The sequence below is a fragment of the Elgaria multicarinata genome, chromosome 17 (assembly GCF_023053635.1).
Source record: "Elgaria multicarinata webbii isolate HBS135686 ecotype San Diego chromosome 17, rElgMul1.1.pri, whole genome shotgun sequence".
NCBI classification, from domain to species: domain Eukaryota; kingdom Metazoa; phylum Chordata; class Lepidosauria; order Squamata; family Anguidae; genus Elgaria; species Elgaria multicarinata.
The window spans coordinates 19567570-19589758 of NC_086187.1; the positions used below are offsets into that span (position 1 = coordinate 19567570).

At 42.6% G+C, this 22189-nt stretch overlaps 1 protein-coding gene across 1 annotated transcript in view; it reads left to right on the plus strand.

Annotated features, from left to right (window-relative positions):
• CYTH3 (cytohesin 3) overlaps positions 1-21435 on the plus strand; it is a 69219-nt gene extending 47784 nt beyond the window's left edge. Inside the window, exons 7-13 of the mRNA XM_063142937.1 lie at positions 124-236; positions 1634-1782; positions 3251-3362; positions 13635-13711; positions 13807-13878; positions 16130-16284; positions 17775-21435. Coding sequence (XP_062999007.1) covers positions 124-236; positions 1634-1782; positions 3251-3362; positions 13635-13711; positions 13807-13878; positions 16130-16284; positions 17775-17847 — 751 coding nt within the window. The 3' untranslated portion in view covers positions 17848-21435. The remainder of the gene's footprint in view (positions 1-123; positions 237-1633; positions 1783-3250; positions 3363-13634; positions 13712-13806; positions 13879-16129; positions 16285-17774) is intronic.
• The last annotated feature ends 754 nt before the right edge of the window (positions 21436-22189 follow it).

Genomic DNA, 22189 nt, shown 5'->3' on the forward strand with positions numbered 1-22189 from the left:
CAATTTTGTGAAACATTTTAAATCGACCCTGATGTACAGATGCTTAATTTCTGATTAAGTGTTTTAGCAAGAGATGTTGCAGTGGGTTTTATCTGACACTCATCTTTATTGATATCTTTGCAGGCAGTTCCTGTGGAGCTTCAGGCTTCCAGGAGAGGCTCAAAAAATCGATCGTATGATGGAAGCTTTTGCTTCACGTTATTGTCTTTGTAACCCCGGAGTCTTTCAGTCCACAGGTTAGTGTTGGTGGCATTCCTACTCACATTTATCTTTATTGTCACTCTGGTGTTAAGTAAAAATGTATTCCAGGGAGTAAAGCTGTGACCATGTGGCTAGTTCAAACGGTTCTTACAAATGCCAGAGGTATGTGGGGTGTGGAATTACATATCTAGATCAGCTTCCCTGACCTGATGCCCTCCAAATGTGTTGGACTACAATTTCTATCATCCCCAGCCAGCATGGCCCATGCTTGAGGGTTGTAGTCCAACACATCTGGAGGGCACCAAGTTGGCGAAGGCTGCTCTAGATTCCAGTCTGTCTTTCATTCACACATACAAAGACATCGAATAGCAAAGAATCAAAATGTCATTAGAAGGAAAGGATCATGTGCTAGAGTGGCCCAGAGAACGTTAAGTTACGGGCCAGCATACAAATGTCATAAATAAATGAATAAATTATTATTATTGTTGTTGTTGTTGTTGTTGTTGTTGCATTTATATCCTGCCTTTTTCCCTCCAAGGAACCGGAGGCGGCATACATAATCCTCCTCCTCTCCACTTTATCCTCACAACAACAACCCTGTGAGGTGGGTTGGGCTGAATAAATGAGGGATATGCAAGGGTAAAGGCTAATAAGCTTTGACCTGATTTAGATGTAATGCCAAACCATGAGGAGCATCATGTTCTATCCTTCTCTGGCACTCTGATTCACTTAGTTACACCTTCTTTAGGGAAAACCAGAGTTTACTGTTCCATCTGAATCTGCAAACTATGGTATGCTCTTGCTCTCCAAACCAGGATTGGAAGCCAGTTTCAACCCATGGTTTGCAATCCTCCTGAGCAAGGAAAGAAGCACAAGCCATTGTTTGCCAATTCAGATGTAACAGGAGACTGTGGTTGGCTCTAAAGAGGATGAAATTTATTGAACTAGAGCATACAAGGAGAGGCTAGAACATGTGAGCCCAAGGCTTGTTTTTTTGGTGCCAAAACATGACTTGGCATTAGATCTGAATAAATCAAGTGTCTCTCCTGAGACTCAAGAGGGGACGGGGCTGAGACTGGTTCATTGTGAGCTTCTAGGAAACCTGTAAAATAGTCTGCCTTGAGATGTTCTCTAACAATTATTAAGTTGTAGAATGTGGAGAATAATGTGTTTGTAATTCAGATATGTTGTTTTCGAAAGAATGATAATCTTAACACATTCCATTTAAGTTTCCCTTCTCTGGCATATGTAAGAATTTTGTCTTCCAAGTTCGAAACTCAGATTCTAAAATACGACGTCTCTCTCTGCTGGAGGTTGTGGGAGACGAGAGCACGTGCTTCTCACGGCCTCGCTTACTTATTCTTAACTAGCTGCGGGCTCTTTTACAAGGTGTCTTGCAGAGTAATCAGTCCACTTTGATGTTGCATTTCAGATACGTGTTACGTGCTATCTTTTGCAATCATTATGTTAAACACTAGTCTACACAACCACAATGTCAGAGACAAACCAACAGTGGAGCGGTTTATATCTATGAATCGAGGTATTAACGAGGGTGGGGACCTCCCAGAAGAATTGCTACGGGTAAGCTGCTTTTAAAATGGCGCATCTGCTGTCTTCTTGCTTTGATGTGGGGCCAAGAAACAAACGCATCACTTCTGGCCCTGATCTCTATGGGAACCAGCCCAGTAGGATTGACATCACATGACATGGTAAAGAAAGAGGAGTTGTTTGTTGTTGCTGCTGCTATTATTATTATTTAAAAAGCGGGAGCCACACGGCTATAGCGGTATTGAAGTGCACTGACAACTGTTGGGGCCCATTGACACAGACCATATACCGCTTTCATACTGCTTTCATAGTACAATATCCTGCGTCATGTACATTAGGCCTGAGTGACTGATCCCAAGTACACCAAGAGAGCTTTGGGGTTATGGGGGGAACTGAACCTGGATCTCCAACACTCAAGCCACTACACCAGCCTTGCCCAGCCTAGAGCCCTCCAAATATCTTGGACTTTAATTCCCATGAGCCCAAGCCAGCATGGCCAATAATCAGAGGTGATGAGAATTGTAGTTGAAGGCGTCTGGAGGACACCAGGTTGGGGAAGGCTGTACTACACCACACTGACTGTTCAGGGTTTCCTCACTTTTCCTTATGAACCCTCTCATCTGTGCAAAGAACTTTAGAATGAAATCCCCCCCTTCACTCATCCACACAATTGAATATGGTACCTAGGAGCTACCTTATACTGAATCAGACCGTTGGTCCATCTGGAGGAGTATTATCTACAGTGGCTGGCAATATTTCTCCCAGATTTCAAACAGGAGCCTTTCCCAGCGCTGCCCGGAGGGGTTGAACCTGGGTCTGTTTGTTTGTTTTGCATGTAAAGCATGCACTCAACTATTGAACCTATGGCCCTTCCCCATATAGCACACCCAGCTTTGAAGAGTAGCCAACGCTTCCAACACTAAAGGTTAACTGTATATTTATCTACCATGGCTACTACGTGTAAACCGAGCTGTCCTGTCTTTCCGCCCTCCTTTTCCACCTCCACAGTATGTCTGTGTTCTTCTCAATTTGGAAAGATGTTTATCTGTCTTTTCTAATATGAGTGTGTATCTGTCTTATGGGCAGAGGCCCCTTCCTGCAAATCTTCGAGGGGAAGTTTTATTTTCGAAAGAGGTATCTTATTTGCCTTTATCCTTCTGTGGAGTAGATACTTCTCGGAATGAGAAATGGATATGACCATTTGATTCCCTGCTGTGCTTTGTGAAGTTGAACATGTTTGCATGGGCCCAACTGTGCTTTCATTTCCCCATGCTTCATGAGTTTTCCATGCTTTATGACTGCCTGTCCAACAATTACTGCATCTCTGAGCTAATGCTTGCATATCTTGCCCCCAGAATTTTTTTTTAAAAAAAAAGCTTGCAAAGACGATTGTGCAAATTGTTCCTCTGAAAAGAATTGACCTCAGTTCCTCTTTGAGATCTTTCAGCAGAATCTGTTAGGTCCGTCAGTGTTGTTAAACCTTTCTCCTATTTTCTTCCAGAATTTATATGAAAGCATTAAAAATGAGCCCTTTAAAATTCCAGAAGATGATGGGAATGATTTAACCCATACGTTTTTTAATCCAGACCGAGAAGGTTGGCTGCTGAAATTAGGTCAGTAGGTGGATATTTTCCCTTTATGTATTAGCATGTGCTGCCTTGTTACTGCTCACTCCCTGCCCCCTGCTATGTTGAAAATCTCATGCAATTGAATTATTATTAATTTCTGCTCAAAATATTCACTCTGAAAATATTTGTATTATTACTACTTTATAATTTACCTCCTGAATTTGCCATTTGAGTGGAGTTTGATTTCCGGCATTTCCGGGTCGAACATCTCAACAGAAAGTGAGCCTTGCTCTTTGTACAAGTACCAGAAACAGATAAATAACCATTTTGTTTATTTTACACCATTCCAAAGAGTACTGTAATATAATTTCACAATTAGGTGTCTCATGTACACACATAAAAGGAACACGTCTCTCTCTTCCAACGGTTATTCCTGTATGTCTTTAGGTTTTTCCCCCCCCATACTTGTGTTGGTTTGATTTTTGGCTATGATTTTTTAATGAGTGGTTTAAATGTGCCTTCTTGTTTTCCTTTTGGCCTATGACCTATCACCTTTCTGTTCTGTGACTGGCTGTCTCTGCTTATTCTGCGTTAGGAGGTACGTACCTGATGGCTTTCTACCCCCTCTCTCTTGTTCTGTTGCTTGTTCTCTGTTTAATTTTACCTTCCCCCCCTTCCTCCTTCTCTTTGCTCAGTTTCCCTTATTATAGCATTTGTAGGATTACCATGCTTGTCACCTAATACCACTAACTTTAGTTGGGTGAAGCCAATGAGTTCCACTCATGTATAAGAGTCCAAAACGTTGGCCATTTGCTTAACTGTCAGAGATGCTTTACACTTTGATATTCAGTACCAGTATTCTGCAGTTTGAGCCCTGTGGAATTAGTGAGTCAAGTGTGGTGTCCTCACTTTCTTCATGTATGTATAATCTGACATAATCTATTTGTGATCCTGACCAAGTTATTGTACCTTTGCTTGATGCCTCTGTTGAGAGGCATCGAGCAATTCTTGGTTGCAGTGCTATTGCAACACTAAAGTAATGGTGTAAAGGGTCAGATACTATGGATGTATCTCAGGACTTATCCAGACCGGAATCTGTTGGATTAGCAAATGGAAACATTCATGGTTGTTCAAACACAGAGATATTTACATGAATCATGCAGTGTTGCATCTGAAGAGAAGCTCTGGAATCATTTCACAGGAAATAAATCTGAAAATAAGACTTCTTGACACAGTATTACACTCTGCATGTGCTTCAGAGATGTTGGCTTCCTTCAGAAAGGGCTGTACGTCAAGAGAGCAGCCTCTCCCCTCTTTTTAATAAGTATTTCCATCTCAACTGTAGAATAACCCCAGGAGTCTGTTCGTTCCATGCTCATTTTCATTTGTGCTTTAAAGAGTATATTTGAACAAAGTCAGAGACCTCCTATATCAGTCGGACCCTGAAGCTATTGGCACCTTGTTGGTGTTTCAGGGCCAAGCTGTGCTGACTTCATTCAGGCTCTTTTGAAATGTAAGCGGCTTAGTTACAAATTTGGTCTTAATGAGGCAGCCGGCATCAAAGAGGAGACCTTGTTTGATGACCAGTGAATCTGGTAATGCTTCTGACGTGTTTGTTTTAAAATGCTGATGTGAAGGCCTAACTCCAATCAATTTCAGAGGCAGCTTCTGGCTGTTTAAAGTAGGTGAAGAAGAGGGTGCAATTAATATCCTTGGACACCTTTTCAGTGGAGGGAATTGGCCGGAGGCTTGATGCTTGTATTCTTCTTGTGTAAAGCTGCCGTATAAATTATTACTGAAGAGGTGATGGTCGCCTGCCATTCCCTGTTTGCTTTCTGCCTCTGCCGGTGCTTCCCTTAGACCTGGGAGTCCAGGGGAGGCAGTGGTGGACATTGATTCCTGCCGTCCTTCCTTTCCTCTGCAAAAGTAACCATGGGAACCAATTCCCTGCCACTGCTTGCTTTTCTCCACGCGGAATTTGTTGCACGCTCGTCAGGGAAGTTGCAAGAGATGCTGTTGGATTTCTAGCACCGAGGCGGAAATTTGGCCTTGCATCTCCGTCCCTAAAGCAGGAGTGGGCAACTTGTGGCCCTCCAAATGTTTCCACCTACAACTCCCACCATCCTTCACCAATGGCTATGCTGACTAGGGCTGATGAGAGTTGTAGGCCAAAACATTTGAAGGGCCACCTGTTGCCCACCCCTGCCCTAAAGGGAAGGCCAACAAAAACACTATTTTAAGGAATCAGGTGAAAGCATTTTAGAGGGATGGGATTTTTAAACATAATCATGAAAAGCTTTCAAATGACCCCAGGACATTTTCTATAGGGTGGCTTAGTATCCAGACTGAACAACGCAGCAACAAACCATGGTTTCTCATGGGGGTTTGTTCGAGAAAAACAAGGCACAATGCATGGTTAAGAAGCCACCCTGAGGAAAGAGTCCTGGGTTCAGAGAGCATGCTAAACCATAGTTCAACAACAAATAGCCCACAGTTCAACAACAACGCACACTCAACCACTGAGTGTGGGTTAGTGTGTTGTGTGGGGAGCAATGTAGTGCTGGGCTTTCTTCCCCTGCCCCCCCCCCCCTTTGCCATCTTCCTGTGAAGAAATGAATGGATGCTTTCCTAAGAGTGGCAGGTGTGATTAGCAGGGAGTGAATTTTGTATACCAATAAATAGATCTCCTCAGTCCCATATCCTGCAGGGAGTGTTGGAATGGCCACATCACTGCAGTATTTTATGGAGTACTCATTCGGATGCTAGTTTTACAACATACACAAGATCAATCTCCTTTTATAAAGCGTGACAGTGGTGTTATTGAAGAGAGTGTGTTTGCAAGTAGACTGCAGACAGGGAAAGCTAGCCAAAGATCTTTCGTATGTCTTTGAACATGAGTTTATTTTGGGTTAGTTTGCAGGCATTGCATAAGGATTAATTGTGAGCCAACTGAGGGGGTGGTGGTTGAAATAAAATTCCCTTCTTCATGCTCTCCCTAGTAGACAGTACAGCTGGACAAAGATCTTGCAGGCAAAAGATCCCAGGATGTAATACGTTTCTACCAGAATTGTTTTTCTTCTTCTTCTAATAACAGTGTCTGCTGGCAGTAGCTCAGCTACACTGTCTGGTACTGTAGCATTTGAGGCTTGGATTTAATTATTTCCCTCTTGTACTGTGGCGGTAAATATGTTTGTTTCTGGTATCTATTTTTACTTTCTCCAAAACTTTTCCTGAAAAAGGGGCTACTTTGCAGTGGGTCATGTCAATTAGAAGATGAATGGGTTGGGTGTGTGTGGGGGGTCTTGTATGATGTTCTCTGGCTGTGGAAATAGGGATTTCCCAAAGCCATTTATTGTCTTCTGTCGAATGGGTCAACTACTTGCCCCACATGGATGTCCTCTATGAAGAAAGTTCATACAAGTGCTTTGTGGAAGTGTCCTCTGTGAAGTGTATGCTTTTTTCCTCCAAACAGATTAAAGATCAGAGTTGTTTTCTTCTCCACTGTACTCTCTAACAAGTGCAAAGGTTCCTCTGCTGGACTTGATGGTGTGATCCAACGTAAGAGTATGAAGCTCATATATCTTTACTCACTCCCCTCCATACTTCTTACCTTTGTTGATGGCTGCAGAGTAAGGGGCTCAAATAGAGAGCCAGAAAGTCTTCTGTGTGTGATATGGAGCAGCATGACATGATGACAGTACGCAGCCACCCACCCACCCACCCCGCCCTGTTGGCAGGGCAACATCATTCACGATGGCTGAGCAGACAGGTAACCTGTCCCTGAACTGGTCTAGTCACATTTCCCTTTGTTACAGAGCGGGGAAAGCTCCGTCCACACCTAAACTAGAAACTCTTTATGGCTGTGAAGAGAGTGCCAGCACTTATTTTATTTATTTATTTATTTATTTATTGCATTTCTATACCGCCCAATAGCCGGAGCTCTCTGGGCGGTTCACAAAAATTAAAAACATTCAAAGTATAAAACAACAGTATAAAACCATAATATAAAATACACTATAAAAGCTCCACCAGATAAAAACAGCAGCAATGCACTTGGCCTGGAGAGGGGCAGACGACACACAGGCAAAAAGCGCTGCCATAGCAGATGCCATAAATAGTGATGCAAGAGCTCAAATAACAAGTAGGGGCTCTTCTCCTCACATGGAAGTTGTAAGCCCATGACAAGACACCCCCTCTGAGGTCCCATCCTTCGATCTCTTCAATGTCAGGTCTCTCACTTCAAGGAGGTGAATCTGTTCACATATCTCTTCCCCTCCTGGTGAAAGAGAGTAGAAGGGGGCTCTAAGGCCATCAAGTCCAACCCCCTGCTCAATGCAGGAATCCACCTTAAAGCATCCCTGATGGATGGCTGTCCAGCTGTGTCTTGAATGCCTCTAGTGTGGGAGAGCCCACGACCTCCCTAGATCATTGGTTCCATTGTCGTACCGCTTCAACAGTCAGGATGTTTTTCCTTATGTCCAGCTGGAATCTGGCTTCCTGTAACTAGGCATCCTTGCTTCTTGACTACTTAAGAATATAAAACCAATTAGAGTGAGCTTCGTGCATGAGGCCCTTCGTGCCAGGCAACAAGAACAGGACAACTACCTGCTGGATTTTGTTCATGTCCTGACAACCTTAAGAACACCAAGTTCTTCTCCAGGTTCCTTTATCAGGGCACATCAATGCGCAGGTGCATTTGTGGTGGCTTGGCCTCATGGTTTTCAGGAGTGACTAGAATGTGCTCCTTCTTAAGAAGTTCCAAGATAATTATGCCACAGCAGGACTTTAAGCTGACTGGAGCCTGGATTTGTAGTCTGAGTTGGCATAATGGCTAATTCAGCTCTGACACCCATTGCCTTGGCTGTTCTTGGATTCCAAACTGAGATAAACATATGCTAATGTTGGCTTTTTCCTGTTTCTCGTCAGCATGCCGCCACCTTTCGGATCTATTTCAAGTAGTCTTTGCCATTAGTTTTGAGTAGGAGTTTGATCAAGCATATTGAATTAAGATGCAAAGATCAAGCTCAATGTGGTTGACGCCTCCCCTGTTGTGTCAATGGCTTGTGGCCATCTTGACTGCCTCGCCTTCTGGATCTTATCCTTCCTCTCTCTCTCTCTCTTTCTCTCTCTCTCTGCCACTTGGCCACACCTGACATAAACGGTTGTTGAAACACTGGCCTGTACGTGGCAGAAAACTAGCAATCCATGTGAGCGTTACGTAAAAGCAGCAGCATTGGGTTCCTCCTATAAGCCCTAGAATCCTTTCAGAATTTGTATATGATAGAATGCAACCTTCAACTTTGTGTTTTTACGTTGCAGATCCATAGATAAAACTACAGGATATCCAGCATATTCCTGCAATTGTTCTGTAGTTTGTTTTGTTTTCTAAACGTGCTGCCAACAAGTTGCATGTGGGTGCAAAGCTTTCTTGACCAAGGAAGAGCAGCAGAAGCTTTTATGTCCCTGCCTTGTATTGAGCAATGTGATTCATTTAAGATGATTAATCCTTGGGCGAACCATACCGCCTCATAAGAGTCTGACGTTCACAGCGTTGTTCAGTAACAAGATCAGCTATGCTGAGAGTGAAGGCTAATGAGATCAAATAACCAGTAAATGGATGATACACAGGTGCTGATGCAACTCAAAAATCTCTTAACTGCAGCGATACCAGGCCTGGATACTGACAGCAATTTGGTTTTGCCTCTAAGGTTCGTCAGTACTTAGCTATATTTTTTGATTACAGGAACCAATTTGGCAGGCTTTGTTTGTGCTAGTGCAAGGTTGAAGGCACGTGTCTGAGACCGTTTGTGCTTTGACTACCTGCTGTCCATGCAATCAGGGGACTGAAAGTTTGCCAAAGCTATGGCAGGAGAGGGCACGTGTCTGCCAGATGTGTTGGACTAGACCTCCCACAGTCCCACAATCCTCACTCGAGGGGACTGAGAGTTGTGGTCCAACACATCTGGAGAGCACCAGGTTGAGGAAAGCTGCACGACATGTTTGTATGTGGACTGAGTCTTCTTTCTAGTTGGCTAGTGATCATCAGGACCGAACCAAGGATCTACTCCTATTGTCAGTGAACTAATCTGAAGTGAAACCACATTGGGTTGGATACAGATTTAGTCATATTTCGAGTAGACCCATTGAAACTCATGGGACTTAAGTTAGTTAAGTCCCTTTTATTCCTATGGGAGTACTCCAAGTATGACAAAATCTGGATCCAACCCATTATCTTACTTATTTATTTATTTGTTTACAATGTTTCTATACCACTCAATATCTTAAAAAGATCCCGTAGTGGTGAACATAGGAATAAACAGTAAAAAGAAAGAAGATTTAAAAGAAGATTCCATAATATATTTTATATTATGGTTTTGTACTGTTGTTTTATACTTTGAATGGTTTTAATTTTTGTGAACTGCCCAGAGAGCTCCGGCTATTGGGCGGTATAGAATTGCAATAAATAGATAAATAAATAAAATACACTGGCTAAGTTGTGAAATATCCTTTCCAAGTCAAGCCAACAATATTGTGCCTGAAGTGTAGACACAGTGGGCAAATTAACTCCATTTCTGGCTACAATGGGAATATGGAGATTGCGACCTATGATAAAGGTGTAGTTGAAGGATATGGAGTCAAAAGTTCTCAAATGCAAAAGGGACATCAACGGTTGTGTTTATGTAAAACTATACTGTTATGAAGTAGGTTCAACTCCTTTGACTGCAAGTGTAAACATTTCAAATTGGATTTGTTTATTTGTATAGAAACATTTGACAAAAGATACTAGATATCAGTGCAAAGATAACATAATTACGTAACACTAACACAAACCCAGATCATAGAAAAGAAACTTTAAATTCTTGATCTCCAGCTAAAATAAGTAAAACTTTTTAAAAAAACGGTATAACAATCCAAGAACATAGAATTCTGGATCTCCCTGAGAAAGCACAGCATTCTCCTTTAAGAATTTCCCCCTAACATCAATGACTGTAGATCAAAAACGTGCAATCTTTGCAGTTAGATATCTATCTTGCCCACAAAGCAGATAGATTACAGTCCCATGGACAGACCTCCCCATAAAGTAAACTGGCTTTGTAGTTGTGGTTTGAGAGTATTGTGACACTGTTCCTCTGGCTTTTGCATATTTCTTCACAAAAATAGCCTTGTGGGATGTTGTGTGAGAACCTCCCCGACAACCCATATGGGTAGCTTTCAGATAAAAGCTCTACATGTACCAGAAGGGAAGTTGGGGTGATAGTGGTTTACCACATAATGCTGAGTAAAAAGTCTCTTGCGGTCTAAGAAGTTACGTTCCTTTTTAAAAGTATGGCTAAATTCTCACAAGTTGTGCACATGTATGAAGATACATGGGAAAGGCGGTGAAAAATACACTGCACATGTTGGTTTTGGATCAATGCGAATTCAGGTTGGCTTTTGCAAACTAGGTAGATGGTTTTTAGTTTGTGTACAGCCTGGTCCACACTTTGGTCACTTCTGCTTACCCCAAAGTAAGTTGTATAGGACTGTAGCTGTACCTGGGCACATTTACTCAGAAACAAGTTCCAAATATGTTCAGTGGGGCTTAGTTGGGCTTAAAAGAAACATAGCATTGTAGCCTTAGTATAGTAAATTTTAAGGTTTTATTGGAGCTGTGTGTTAGATTATTGTTAGTTTGTTGTTGTTTATTTGTTCAGTCGCTTCCGACTCTTCATGACTTCATGGACCAGCCCACGCCAGAGCTTTCTGTCGGCTGTCGCCACCCCCAGCTCCCCCCAAGGTCAAGTCTGTCACCTCCAGAATATCATCCCTCCATCTTGCCCTTGGTCGGCCCCTCTTCCTTTTGCCTTCCACTTTCCCTAGCATCAGCCTCTTCTCCAGGGTATCCTGTCTTCTTATTATGTGTCCAAAGTACTTCAGTTTTGCCTTTAATACCATTCCCTCAAGTGAGCAGTCTGGCTTTATTTCCTGGAGTATGGACTGGTTTGATCTTCTTGCAGTCCAAGGCACTCTCAGAATTTCCCTCCAACACCACAGTTCAAAAGCACCTATCTTCCTTTGCTCAGCTTTCCTTATGGTCCAGCTCTCGCAGCCAAAGGTTACTTACGGGGAATACCATTGCTTTAACTATGCAGACCTTTGTTGTCAGTGTGGTGTCTCTGCTCTTAACTATTTTATCAAGATTTGTCATTGCTCTCCTCCCAAGAAGTAAACGTCTTCTGATTTCCTGGCTGCAGTCAGCGTCTGCAGTAATCTTTGCCCCCAGAAATACAAAGTCTGTCACCGCCTCCACGTTTTCTCCCTCTATTTGCCAGTTATCAATCAAGCTGGTTGCCATAATCTTGTTTTTTTTTAAGGTTTAACTGCAACCCAGCTTCTTGGGCTTTTTTTTGAGAGGCAGCTTCTACAACTTTAAAACAAATAAATAAAACCTTTCATCCACTTCAAGTGCCTGGGGAGTGGAAGAAAGGAGAGAGAGGGGAGTATAGGGCAGGCAGGGAGAGGGGTCTGCAATAGGCCTGCTTCAGACAGGCAACGAGACAAGCAGCAGATGGAGAAGATGATCAGGGCCAAACGAAGATATTAACTGTGCATATTGGAAGGGGACAACTCTGTTGAATCCTTCAAATACGTGGAACAGCCGCGGGAGCCACTCCTGTCCATGATGTTGCTACGTCAAGCCCCAAAGGCCTTTCAGAGCAGGGCAACCTTGATTTTTCCCATGGACACATTATTAGACTCTTCCATATATCTTCAGAAGTTGGTCTGTCTGCGACCTAATGGGGAACGGAGTCTGAACTGATTCAGATATTCATCGCAGAGGTGCTATCCTCTATGATGTGGGATACTGGACTTTGGAAACGAGCATGCCTGACTTGTTAAAGATGCTGTCACATAGCTAAGCCAGCTAGTGACACATGCTAATATTTGTGCACTTCGCCCAATATCTATGATCCTTGCTGTCCCAAAAGATGTAGAAGGACCATACATACCAGGAGACTCATGCTGTATATTTGTACATGCAAATACCCAGTTCTCCCATGACATTGCCTGCATGGTAGCAGGCATGCTTATTCCCGAGATCATTCATGGGGTACCAGGTGACATTACCATCAACCAAATTTTATTTGTTTATTTTAGCATTTTTATCCTGCCCTTTAGCCAAAAAGGCTTTAAGGTGGCTTACAAAAATATTTCTTAAGAATGTCCCTGCCCACAGGCTTACAATCTAAAAAACATGATGCAAAAGGAAAGGGGATTGGGAGGGGGAGGGACAGAAAAGCAAATTCAGGCACTAGATTCTTAGTTGCAAAGTTCAGCAGTGACCGTTGGTAGTAGGAGGGAGGGGGCTCTCAGCTGGAGCTGGACCCAGGCACGATGGAGAGGGGCCTGGCTGCTGCTTCCTCCCCCACTGGAGGCCTCTGCAGAGACAAATGTATGAACCAGCCCTCTGTCTCCTGGAGCAGGAATGGCACTGATGAAGATCCGTTCCATTCCATTGATGCTACCATCGGTAATGAGTTTAAAATGTAGAAAATGCAACCTTCTTTCTTTCTTTTTTTGATAAGACAAGATTTTGAACATAGTGGCAATGGGGTGTGAGAAGGGCAGAAAATTCTACTGCAGGTACGGTGGTGATGATTTACTTATTTGACATATTTTTACCATGCTCTTCAGCTGAAATGCTGAGGACGGCACTCCATCAACATCAGCCTGTAGTATAGAGCTTTTCTACACAGGGTTTATATCGTGTGATTGAGATTGATTATTCATGGAAGTTTACGGGTCCTTTACACAACATTGGCAACCTCCATTCACCCCCACTCCCCTGCCCGTGGGGCATGACCTTTATCCTGCCATTGTAAAGCGCAGGGAAAGTCCATTGTAAAGTGCGGGGAAGCGCTTATGAAGCACTTTACTTCCTGTGTACTTCTGTAATGGTGCTATAACAGTAGCGCCATCTGTTGGCTATAAAATACAGAGCTCCCTGAGAACTTATCAAGAAAGACAAAGAGCCTGTGTAAGGAGCCGATCTTAATTCTGCAAAAAATCCAGAAGCAGAAGCCCCGGTAAGTTGTGGGATAAAAGGCCTGGTGTGGTAAAGCCTACAGCATTAGGATCAGAAGGAGATTCCCAGTAACTCTTGCATTCATTTAACTTTGGCTCATACGTCCATTTTTATCTAAGCCATCCTTTTTGACAATCCTAACCTTTTAATGAAGTAACAAGGTAATCAAATTATATGTATATATATATTGCCTTGAGTATGGAAACTTGGTGTAACACTAGTGTGACTTAGGGATGCCTTATGTCTTGCAGGTGGAAGAGTGAAAACGTGGAAAAGGAGGTGGTTCATTCTGACAGATAACTGCTTGTATTATTTTGAATACACAACAGTGAGTATGTCTTGTTGCAAATCATAATATGCCTTCTCCACATCCCAATTAACTTGAGGCTACTTACTGAACACTTGTCTTTCCTGGATTTCTAGGACAAAGAACCCAGAGGAATTATCCCTTTGGAAAACCTCAGCATAAGAGAAGTTGAAGATCCAAGGAAACCAGTAAGACCTTCCCTCTTCTTCATAAGATTCCAGGAGCCTGTCCTTTGTAAGCTCAGTTAAAACAAAGAGGAGCTGCACAAGCGCTCAGCCTTGATTTTGATCAGCTCCTATTAAATGGTGATTGTACTGGAGGTACAAATGTTCTTGGTCATTTCTGTCCCTGGGAACCTTTCTTGTGGAACACTCTTTTCCTTTTTAACAATTTTAAAAACACAGACAATTGCAAATAGCAAAAACAAGCCCCTGACTAGAGCAAGTTAAACGGGCTAAAAGAAAATTACACAAAGTTAACGGAACACCACCGAACAATAAATAAATCAAGGCATATTTGCTGGAAATATAAAACACTTCATTTGGTGTCTCAGGAAAATAAAAGAAAGCTGTCCACTGCGCTAGTCTTTTTAAAAAAAATAATCCCCTGTGCTAGTCTGATTCTTGCATACACCTAATTAGTGTTAAGAACCCTAATACTGAGTCAGAACGTTAGTTCATCTAGCCCAGTATTGTCGACACTGACTGGCAGCCACCTCTCCAGGGTTTCAGGCTGGATTCCTTCCTAACCCTCCCCAGAGACACTGGAGATTGAGCCTGAGATTTTCTGCAAGCAAAACTCTGCCGCTGGGATATGGTCCTTCCCATTCCATGGGTTACTTTTCCTTCTGTGATTAGGATGTGTGGCAAAGTTTATCCAGCAACTGCTTTTAACAACCAGAGGCTCCCATTTTGCAGCTGGCTGCTGAGCTTGATTTAAAGTGCTAGTACTGAACTTTTGAAGCCCTCGGTAGCTTACATCAAGTCACTGCGGAAACTGCCTGCTTCGATGTGAACTGGGCAGTCTTTTCCGATTGGCCTAGCAGGCCCTGATCTGCCCCGTCCATACACAATGCTAGGCAAGCGGGTATAAGAGTTAGGGCTTTATTGGAAATGTCTCCACAATTGCCAGTCTCCCTGTGTTTCCATTTTCTGATCTGCCAGTCTCCCCCCTCTTTCCATCTTCTGATGGATGCTGAAGGCTTTTAAAGATTCCAACTAGCTTTTAATCAGTGGCCGGCTGTCTTACAGTGTTTATGCCAGAGTTTTAATACCATTGTCTCTTGCTTTTAACTGTTGTTGTTAATGAATAGCAACAATAATGAATTACATTGCTTTGTTATATTATGTATTATTTTATTGTAAGCTTTGGTGGTTATTTTAACCAAAAAGTCTGATTTAACTAGTAATCAAACTAAATAAACAGATGAGGGAAAGCTCTTGTTGCATGTCTGCTTCTGCAGTTTGACAGCTTGGTGCAGACTTGTAACCTTTTGTACTTACCTGCAAAGTTGCTGCAAGTGACTTTCTATAATTCTTTCACACCATTTTATTTATCTCTATCAAGTTATCTGGTGGATATACCCAACATTAAATTGAGGATAATCTTTACACAGGCAAGACTAAATGTTCTCCCTTTAGCAGTTCAGCTAGGACGATATAGGAAGGAAAGGAACCTCTCGTTACTGACTCTTGGAGGGTCGCCAGCTTTCGCTGACATTTTCTTGGCAGGCCTTATAGCGGGGTGGTTTGCCGTTGCCTTCCCCGGCCGTTATTCCCTTTCCCCCAGCTAACTGGGTACTCATTTTACCGACCTCGGGAGGATGGAAGGTTGAGTCGACCTGAGCCAGCTGCCTGAAACCAGCTTCCGCTGGGATCGAACTCAGACCGTGGGGAGAGTTTCAGCTGCAGAAACTGCTGCTTTACCACTCTGCGCCACACGAGGCTCTGGGACGATATAAGAGATTACCAATTAAAGATAGAGTATGTGGATGTAATGCAGTCTCTATCGAAGACTTAATCCATGTTTTGCTTGAATGTCCTATGTATAATGATCTTTTTTGCTGGTCTTGTGACTGTAAATAAAATTCATTCATTCATATAATGATCTTAGAAATACATTTTTCCTTTGCTAAAATTGCTGAAGGGCTCCTCATCACATGCTAAAGTTTGTCATTTGTTATCTGATGCAAAAAAAAATGTTTCTTTTAGAGTGTTGACATTTTTAGTTAAGTCTATGCAGATACGTTCTACACAACACATGAAGGGTTTGGGTAGTGACCCCTTTTATGATGCTCAATTATTTTTATTGTAAACTGTTCTCTTTTATAACTTGTGTATAATGGTTAACTGCTGGTAACACAATAAATTGACTGACTGACTGACTACCTGCAAAGTTGCTGCAAGTGACATGCACTGTCTTGTTTTTCCTGTTCTCTAGAATTGTTTTGAGCTGTATAACCCCAGCCACAAAGGGCAAGTCATTAAAGCCTGCAAGACAGAAGCTGATGGCAGGGTGGTAGAAGGCAACCATGTGGTTTACAGGATATCCGCTCCTACTCCTGAAGAAAAAGAAGAATGGATTAAATCAATCAAGTGAGTTCCCTCTGTATAACCCAGAGACACAGCTTACAAGGTGATCCCCACAGACCCTGTAAAACTGTTGCAGCCTGGCTTAAAGGCTTCTCGCATTGGCTCTGTGGCACACTGCCCACTCCATGAAATCAGCCTCCTCCCACACAGGTTATTGGGGCCGTCTCGTCTTGTGACTCAGACGGGGCAAGTCTGTACCCAATTGATAGGAACGTATTTCCTTTCTCATCATCAAAAAGGAAGGGCAAGCAATTCTGTAAGATGGTAAATGCAAAAGTGATAAAAAGACACGTTTGAAAATGTTTTACTGGTATATAGTTTCCCCCCTTCCCAACAGGTAGAGTAAATGCAAATTAAGAAAATAAATTGGAGGTGTCAGCTGACAACATAAGAAGGCCAGTAGCAAGTATCATAGAATCAGAATAGTAGAGCTGGAAGGGTCCTATAAGGCCATCAAGTCCAACCCCCTGCTCAGTGCAGGAATCCACCCTAAAGCATCCCTGCCAGATGGTTGAAAAGATCCAGGAAGTTATGGAGGGAAGAGAGGCATGCCAGGGTCACTTGACTCTTAAGAGGCAGCTCCAAAGTTCTAGAGCTTCTGGCTAGTACCTCCTTGGATCAGATATCAAAGTGGGACATGGGCAGGGAACCATGATTCATGCACAAGTTATTTCTCTCTTTAGAACCACCAACATCCGCATCTGGACTAGGTAGGGGTGGCTTGTTTGTGAAGCAGGACTACTCTCTATTACGCTGTGAATCCCGGCAGGACACCTTTAGCAAAGGAAATGTGAATGTTCTCAGAGAGGATTTCCCAGTTATCCATCATATTACTGCGCTGCATTATATGGGAATGTCATGTTGCTTGTGGGGAAGTCTTGTGCTGCAAGTCAGAGCTGCTTTGCTGATGGCTGCATCATGGGTACAGCTGCTTGGCCACTGTGTGAACAGAGTGCTGGACTAGACGGACCCTTGTTCTGATCCAGCTCTTCTGACGTTGTGTTCTTATTGGGTCACTGGCTGAATCCAGGCATGCTTAAGGAAGCTTAACTAGCTGCTCTGGGAGTAGTAGTAATGCTGAAGAGTCAAGGCACGTATTTTAAAAATAAAATAGTTTTGGCATGGCAGCTGAAATGACAAACTGTGGTTTGCAAACCAGAGTTGTGGACGACGGTTTGAAATGGGTTGGTAGACTATGGTTTGTGGTCACTATGGCTTGGCCTGATGTTTGAATTGATCGACCATGGTTAGGGCTCTTGCTCTGTCTCTAGAGCCGATGCACTGTAGAAATGGGAGTGGTGAACAGCCCTAAGAGAAAGCTCTAAATCATGGTTTGCCTGTATATTTTGGAGCGCAAACCATGCTTGCGGTTGTAAGCTATGGTAGCACCAAGCATTGGTGTGACGTTTAAACTGAATGTCTTCGGAAATGAGATGAAGTGTGGCTGACAAATGTATATGTGAAAAATTAATTGATACGTCCTTTTCTATTAGGGCAAGTATCAGCAAGGATCCCTTTTATGATATGCTGGCAACGAGGAAGAGAAGAATTGCGAATAAGAAATAGTGCCAACTAGGGACTCTTGTGGAACTGCCTTAGCAAAATTGCTAGTACATCATAAAGCCAAGGTAAAGTTCAAAGAAAAGAAGACTTGTATTGGAAATGTCGTCTCCTGCAGCATCTACCCTCTGTGGGCCCATTGATAACATCCATGAGATACTGGAAGACATGTCAAGCACATGAACTTAACTTTACGTGAACTGAAAACTTGGAAGCCTTATGGGCTCTTTTGTGTGTGGGCGGTGTTGCCGAACCAGGAGATAACGGTATGTATTCTGTCCTTCTGTTCTTTGGGTCCTTTGCCCAGACTTGTGACTCGTTGCTGAATCTAGCATCCGCAACTAGCAGATTACTTCCCGTTTCCTTTCCTATATGCAGAAGCCTTTTGCTCTCAAGTCATTCAAACCCTACCTTTGTAACGCAGAGGCATTTGAGCCTTGATTATTTGTATACAGCTCACATCCAGTCTACTGTGATTTCATTTAGAATCCACTAGTCTGGCAGCTGTATGATTAACAGACCCCCCTTTCTCTCATAAACAGCTGGCCGTGCACTGAAAACATGAAGCTCCCAAAGATGAAAAGGATACAAACATGAGTTTTGGCAGTATCAATATAGCTTATCTTTGCTTCTTAGAAGTCTTGGATGTGTACTCTTCTCCAGATGTTAGCCTGAACTGTCTTGCCCAATCCGAGATCTTTCTGGTATCATTCGCTGTCTTATATTTTTGTAAACTCATGCTGGAGTCTAATGCCATATTAACAAATAATGAACAATGTGTTCAGCAGCTTCTCTCCTGCCCATTTGTGTAGCTTTAGTTGTTCTTATTTATTGCCCCATAGGAAAATCAAGCAAGTTTTTATTTGGGGGTGGGGGGGATAAGCCCCCCCCCCCCCAAAAAGTGTCAGTGTGTGTAAAATTAGTTGCTGGTTATTTTGCTAATGGGGAGAGAAGTGTGTGGCAGGAATCACAAATGCAGATTTACTTCGACTCCGTTTTGCAGCATTGCCTAGGTTTTAATTTTTAATTTTCTTTTTAATGACGATATGTGGGTACAGTTGGTTGGGAGAGACAACTGAGGACGGTATGGGCTTCATAAAACATAGTTTATGAAGCTGTGAATGAGCATCAGGGCCAAATGTTCCTCCCCTCCAGCCTTGTTATGTGCTGGCTTTGACACAAAGTTCATGTGGCTTGTACAAAGCGGAGTTCTCCGTGACATCCAAGTGTCATTTAGCAAATCAGGTAAATAAGCCGGGATACCGGAAGTGTTCTCAGAACCACTCTCTGTGCAGCTGCTGAATCTCCTTTCTAGTTTCCCTCTTTTCCCAGAGCGCTCTCTGGCTCTTTTGTCATCTTTTCTTTGGGGCCTCACTCTGTGCAGACTTTCCCATTCTCCCTCCAAGGGGATCTTGCTGCTTTCCAAGCTCTGCTGTTTCCCTTTAGGTTTCCATATTTCTGACAGGATGCAAACTGTTCCTTTTGGGCATGGGCATGTCTGTGTTTGTGGGGACATTTGTCCGAAATCTGGGACAGAACTGGACAAACGTTCTCCTATATTCTTATAGCAAACTGAATTCCCCCAGCACCAGTCCTTGTAGCCAAAACAGCACCACCCACACTCAAGGAGGCATCATTTTTGTATATTTGCCCCGCAGTTTTACAAGTTTAGTTGCAGCACCCGCTAGTATAAGTCTATGCAACTGTGGACAGTGTATTGATCTCTTCCTGTAGCTGCAAGATTTTATAATGTGTCTCCTTCCTACATGCTGAAAAAGCTCAGATCTGCCTTTACTTTGACAGGCTATGCTTTTGACTTCCAGGCACGATCTCCCCCCAAATGTCTTGTTTTAACTGCCCTGTCCTTTTCCCATTGCCAGCATCTCTCTGGGGAAACCAGCTATTTTCAGCCTCTTTCCACTCTAGCTCTACACCTTCACCTGTTCACTGATCTTTCCCATGCAATATTCATTACATGGGTGTTGTATCCTTGTAGCTGTGGCTTCTTCCGGGTATTCCACCACCCCCAGAAAGTTCTAGAAATTTAAAACTTGGTATTTAGCATATGTCTGGTTTGTAAAAAAATTTCCAGCCCAGCCCTACATTTCTAACACGAGGTTAGGGGGTTACAGTAGTCAAATATAAACCAGGAAGACATTTTTCTAACCCATCCAATCCTTCCTTTGCAAAGAATGTGTAAACAGAGTAACCATGATGTTCTTTAAGCTTCCTGCTAAAGTGGAGAGTAGCGCTCTTCCTAGGCATTGTAGAATGTTTATATGCAACAGTATTAGGAGGGATCAGAATTGGGCCAAAACTTCCACAGGCCATCAGGCCATTAAAGAAACTAGCTGGTTTGCAGGAACGGCTTGTGAAAGTTTTTGGCTGCTTTAGGTACTTTATGAAGACCCCACCTTCAGCCTCTCCTCTCCTTTGGTCTTAGGATGCAGTGGTTTAAAAAGTAGTGATGGCTTGTTCATCTTGTATCCAAAAGGCAGATAGCAGTTGAAGGCAGGGCATGTTCCTCAAATTGAGGCAAATGGTATCTATCAGATACTTCTATAGTGGTTATTCAGGAGGATGTGCCTACTTCTACCCCATTCACGTTTTTTTCTGCATAGGAGACTGAGCACACACCCTATAAAGGGCTTAATTCAGTGAATTGAGTAGGAGTCATTTCCCTGTTATCGTCTATCTCTTCCCTCATTGGGAAGAGATAGACGATAACTCAGTGGAGGAGTTAAACTTAGCACAGTTCCTGCCCTACTTCTCTTTTGCCCAACTACTTTTCAAACCTCATGGACTCTGGCATTTGAAGGTTGGGGGTGGTGGTAGAGTTTTAATAGCACTTTAAGCTCAGCTGGCCTGACAGGTGCTGAACCTAACCAAGGAGAGAATTTTGCTTGGGAACATCACTTAATGTTTTGGATGGCTTGAAGTATGTGGTACAGAATTTAAAACTTTATAAACCAAGCAGCATTTAGGGATACTTCATATTAAAATGCCTTTTTTTAAAAAAAAATGTAGTACATATCTTTCTGGATATGTTTGCTGAAAGAAAGGTTGCGGGAATCTGGTGGAGATGTAACAATGGCTCCTTACAAATAATTTGTTTACAAAAATCAAGGTCCAGCCTCTGAAATAAGAACGCTCTCTTTGACACAATTCACCTCTCCCTTTTCTTGCTGGCCATAAACATATCTTAGCTAGCCATGGTTGAGAAGGAGAAAGTGTGTGATCCCAAGGTTGGCTACTGGTGCGCAAGAAGCCAGTGTTACATCTTCACTGGATCTTCCAGACCAGATGCTGCAAGCTAACATGTAGCTCGCTATTTCTCTTTCTATATTTTCTTGGAGAATGTTTCTTATCGACAGTTAAATGTTAGGTAAATGTATATACTGTACATCTGTGTATTATTGATTTTGAAAGTTTGTTACTCTTGTATGCCAATGAATTGCATGACGTATTCTGTATGTTATAAAAAATATCTACAGTAATCTTGTATGGCTGTTTTAAATCCATTGCAAGTATTTAGTTAACAAAATACATTGCAGAGATTCCATTCTCAAAAATAAAAGTATGAATTCCACAGAAGTCCACCTTTTCTGTGATATTTGGCCCCAGAGGTACCAACCTCATGGAATTTACTGGGTAAATTTGGCTCAAGGAGGAAGTTAATTTTGTGACACCTGCTCCTTTGATGAATACACAGCACTGATCTAGTGCAGACACAATATGGACAACCACACTTGCTCCTTCCCCAGTATTTTTCCCCCACCCTTCTACAAAGTCGTAGAACAGCCTATTCTGCTTCAGTCTAGAGGTGGGCGCTCACCATTTTGAATGTCGTTTAAAACACACCCACCCACCCAAAATCTTTCAGTTACAAAGCTAGCCCAGCAAGGAGAAATTTCTATCGCAGTTCACTTTCTGTTGTGTGTTCTACTTACAAGAAAGGTGGTGGGTTTTTTTTTTTTAAAAAAAGTTCATTGTTATAAAAGTATCGCCCAACCACAGGCTGAAGTGGTACAGTACATATTCTGCCATCTTATTCCAATATATAATTAACTTCAGTCAAAGACTTAACCTGGTTGACTTGCGTAACAGGACTGAGGACAGCATGCATGTGCTGAGCCAGGGTTTAAACAGTACAGGTTCCTGCGCAGAAGTACTTCAACATAGTCTTTACACAAACTCAATGCAATTTTACACAAAGCTACCGTATTTCTTCAATTCTAAGACACACTTTTCCCCCCATATAAACATCTCTAAAAACGGGGTGCGTCTTAGAATCGCGGGTGCATTTATTATTTCTTAGAATCAAAGCTTTTTTTTCTGTTGGTGGTAC